Raw genomic sequence first — 3,041 nt, 5'->3', positions numbered from 1 at the left:
AACACAAAAAAAAAAAAAAAAAAAACAGTCAAGTCTTGACACTCTTCTTGTTCCCACTCATCATCTCATCAGTAATAACTTTAAGATGCTTCCTCTGCTTAGACTTGGCAATCTTCTTCAACGTCTTAGGGTTCGTAATCTTCTGCAACTTGGTCCCCGTCCTCAAAACATTCTCCTGCTTCCTCTTCTCCCTCTCCTCCTTCTTCTTCCTCTTCTCCACCTTATTACTCCTAATCTCCTCCTTGAGCTCGCTCATCCTCTCCCTGTACGCTCTCTTAATCTCCCTCCCCCTCTTCATCTCCTCAAGATCCGGCCCCTTGTTCCTCACAAACCTACCCGACGCTCTGTGAGCTCGCGGCTGCTTCCACGGCCGTCCGGAGACTTTCCCGGAGATCACGCCGTCGTATGTAGGTCTCTCGATCGCGACGACGGATACAGGCTTGTCTGGATCTTCCGAGGAAGCGACGGCGCTGCGTTTCGCCGAAGGAGGTTGGATCGAATCGATGTCCATGGAGGCTTCGGCGGAGGCTTGTTCTTGAGATTCACGCTTTCGTTTGAAGGTTTTACCGCCGAATCCCTCGTCGAGGCACCGTAAATCTACGGTGCAGGCCATTTTCTTCTTCTTCTTGTTTGAGAAGCTAAGTGATTGTGGCGGTGAGGTTTTGAAGGAGTTAAGGGTTTTCGAGTATTTATATGAGTGGATGGAATCAGGTTTAGAAATCCGGTTTTGAGCTTCCCGTCCAAATCCAATAACTGAACCGAACCGAACCGGATTCTCGATGTAAATCAGTTACTCTGGTTTGGTTGATGAAACTCCGAGTTAGAAAAAAAGTAATTTGTCATAGGATGGAGATGATGAACATTTTGTATCGTTATAAAGTTTACATCTTATAACCCTTGTTTTAGAAGAACTAGTTAATATATGATAAACCAACTTATTTTATAGGGAACAAGTAGATCATATTTTAACTTTATACCAATGGGTATTGTCATATTTTAATTTAATTTTATGAAATTCTATTTTCAGGTCTAGTTTATTTTCCACATTATTCCAATTAACTATAGATTCAAGAACGATATTAGGTAAAAAATTAAGACAACCTCAAGAAGAAATAAATTAACTTTATTAGGTAAAAACCACAAATTTTACTTCAAAACAGAAAAAGGAAGAAGAATAACACAAAATCCATAATTGCCGGATAAACAAATCCTCTCTTACTTGTGGCTTAAGCACTGGTGTGTGATCAGGAACGACGAGAGCTGCTCTGACCGGAGTGTTTAGATTCTCTTACCAGAGGAGAGAGAGCCAAACATAGTTTACCTCCTCCATATCGGAACGACCATATCACAGTGACGTCATCCACCTCAAACTTGTTCCTGTCAATCACATTGTTCCAACCACCAACCACTACATAGCTCCAACATGCACCAATCTTCCACCTCCTTATCTCAACCTCATGCCTTTTTGACAGAGGATCCACCAGGACCACACTCACGCCTTTTTTGCTGCCTTCTTTACGAGTACTTTTCACCGGATCTGGCGCCGGTTCGTGTAGGATTGTTTTCTCCTCGTCCGTCAAAAAATCCGAACTAAGCAGTTGGTTTATAGGCATTGAGAGACGTGATTGGACTTTGCTGAGATCGCTCGCGTGCAGTCTCTTCTCTATGATCAGTTTTGGATCGTGTGCGTTCTTTTCTTTCATCATCACCTTCATAAGCCACTTGGGTGGTGGTGTCGAAGAAGATTTCTCCGTGCCACTGGCTCTCTCTTTTTCTTCTAGAATCGTTTCCGAAAATTTTGCTAACATATCCAGCTTCCAAAACTTATGATCATCAGATTTCACCATTGGGATGGATTCTTTTGAAGACATGTAAGTAACGGAGCAAAGAAGCTAGCAGGGAACCGCGAGTTGTAGACAGCGTTAGATAGAAAGATTAGGTTTCTTTACACGCAAGCAACCGAGGTAAAATAAAGAGAGATCTAGAGAGAGGGAGCCAATGTAATCTTCTTAAATAACATATTGTTAGTTTGGTTCCTAACAGGATTTGCTCTTTCTCTACTCCTAATCTTACTAGGATTAGTCAAACCACAGCATAATTCTATAATCTTTTAATTTTAATTTTGGCTTTCCTATTTTGATTTTTTTCTTTTCTTTTCGAAATCGGGGTGATATCTTGCATATTTACATTGTTTTATCCATTCACCCATGTGCATCTTGATCATATAGACTAGGATTTAGCCATGTTTAGGTTGCATTTTGCATACATGAGTCTTTATTAGGTATTGGAGTACCACATGAAGTTCTTGGAGGCATTTGGGTGCATTTGGAGCTCAAAAAAAGTGTTTAAAGCGATCAACGGACGAGCAGCGCACCAGAGCGACCTCACCGGAGCGACGCTGTGAAGTCGCTGTGACACACATCCCGTAGCGATCCAGCCAGAGCGACATGGAGAGGTCGCTCGCGTTTTTATCGTGAGACACCCCTCTCAGAGCGACTTGCCAGAGCGACGCTCCGAGGTCGCTCGCGTTTCCATGGCGAGACGTCACAAAACGAAGCCCGGAGCGACCTCTCAGAGCGACCCACTGAGGTCGCTCCCAAAGTCCGGAGTGACTTGTTGGAGCGACACACCAAGGTCGCTCGCGTCCTCTCGTCCGGAGACACCAAAGTCGAGCATCCTGGAGCGACCCCTCAGAGCGACCTACCAAGGTCGCTCCCAGCCAGAGCGACCAGCTCAAGTCGCTCGTGTTTTGATGGGGCGAGACACGAAGAAACGCGTCGGGAGCGACCTCCTGGAGCGACTATGCTAGGTCGCTCCGCGTGTTTTGCTTGGACAATTTTTATGTTATTTCAGGGGCCTTTTGGTCATTTGTTTTGTTGTTTTACATTGCCTAAACCTAAGTTAAGTACTTGGAAAGCCATGGGAGGCAGGAGAATATATTTTCTGGAGAACAACTAGTAAAACTTCTTTTGATTCAGATTTCATTGCTCTCATATTGTGTTCTTGTTGATTTCTTATCTATTTCTCTACATGATTAATCT

The 3,041-nt window shown here is 43.8% G+C and overlaps 2 protein-coding genes across 2 annotated transcripts in view; both read right to left on the bottom strand.

Annotated features, from left to right (window-relative positions):
• LOC106339275 overlaps window positions 1-648 on the bottom strand; it is an 842-nt gene extending 194 nt beyond the window's left edge. The window contains exon 1 of the mRNA XM_013778063.1: window positions 11-648. Coding sequence (XP_013633517.1) covers window positions 29-613 — 585 coding nt within the window. The 5' untranslated portion in view covers window positions 614-648 and the 3' untranslated portion in view covers window positions 11-28. The remainder of the gene's footprint in view (window positions 1-10) is intronic.
• Window positions 649-1,244: 596 nt separating this feature from the next.
• LOC106339272 (B3 domain-containing protein At2g31420-like) lies at window positions 1,245-1,871 on the bottom strand. The gene has a single exon (XM_013778060.1). It carries the CDS (start codon window positions 1,869-1,871, stop codon window positions 1,245-1,247), a length of 627 nt encoding a protein of 208 aa, XP_013633514.1.
• Between the last annotated feature and the right edge of the window lie 1,170 nt (window positions 1,872-3,041).

Source organism: Brassica oleracea, chromosome C4 (genome assembly GCF_000695525.1).
Source record: "Brassica oleracea var. oleracea cultivar TO1000 chromosome C4, BOL, whole genome shotgun sequence".
NCBI classification, from domain to species: domain Eukaryota; kingdom Viridiplantae; phylum Streptophyta; class Magnoliopsida; order Brassicales; family Brassicaceae; genus Brassica; species Brassica oleracea.
Note: the sequence above shows the minus strand (reverse complement) of the source record. Positions and strands in the feature narration are given on the sequence as shown.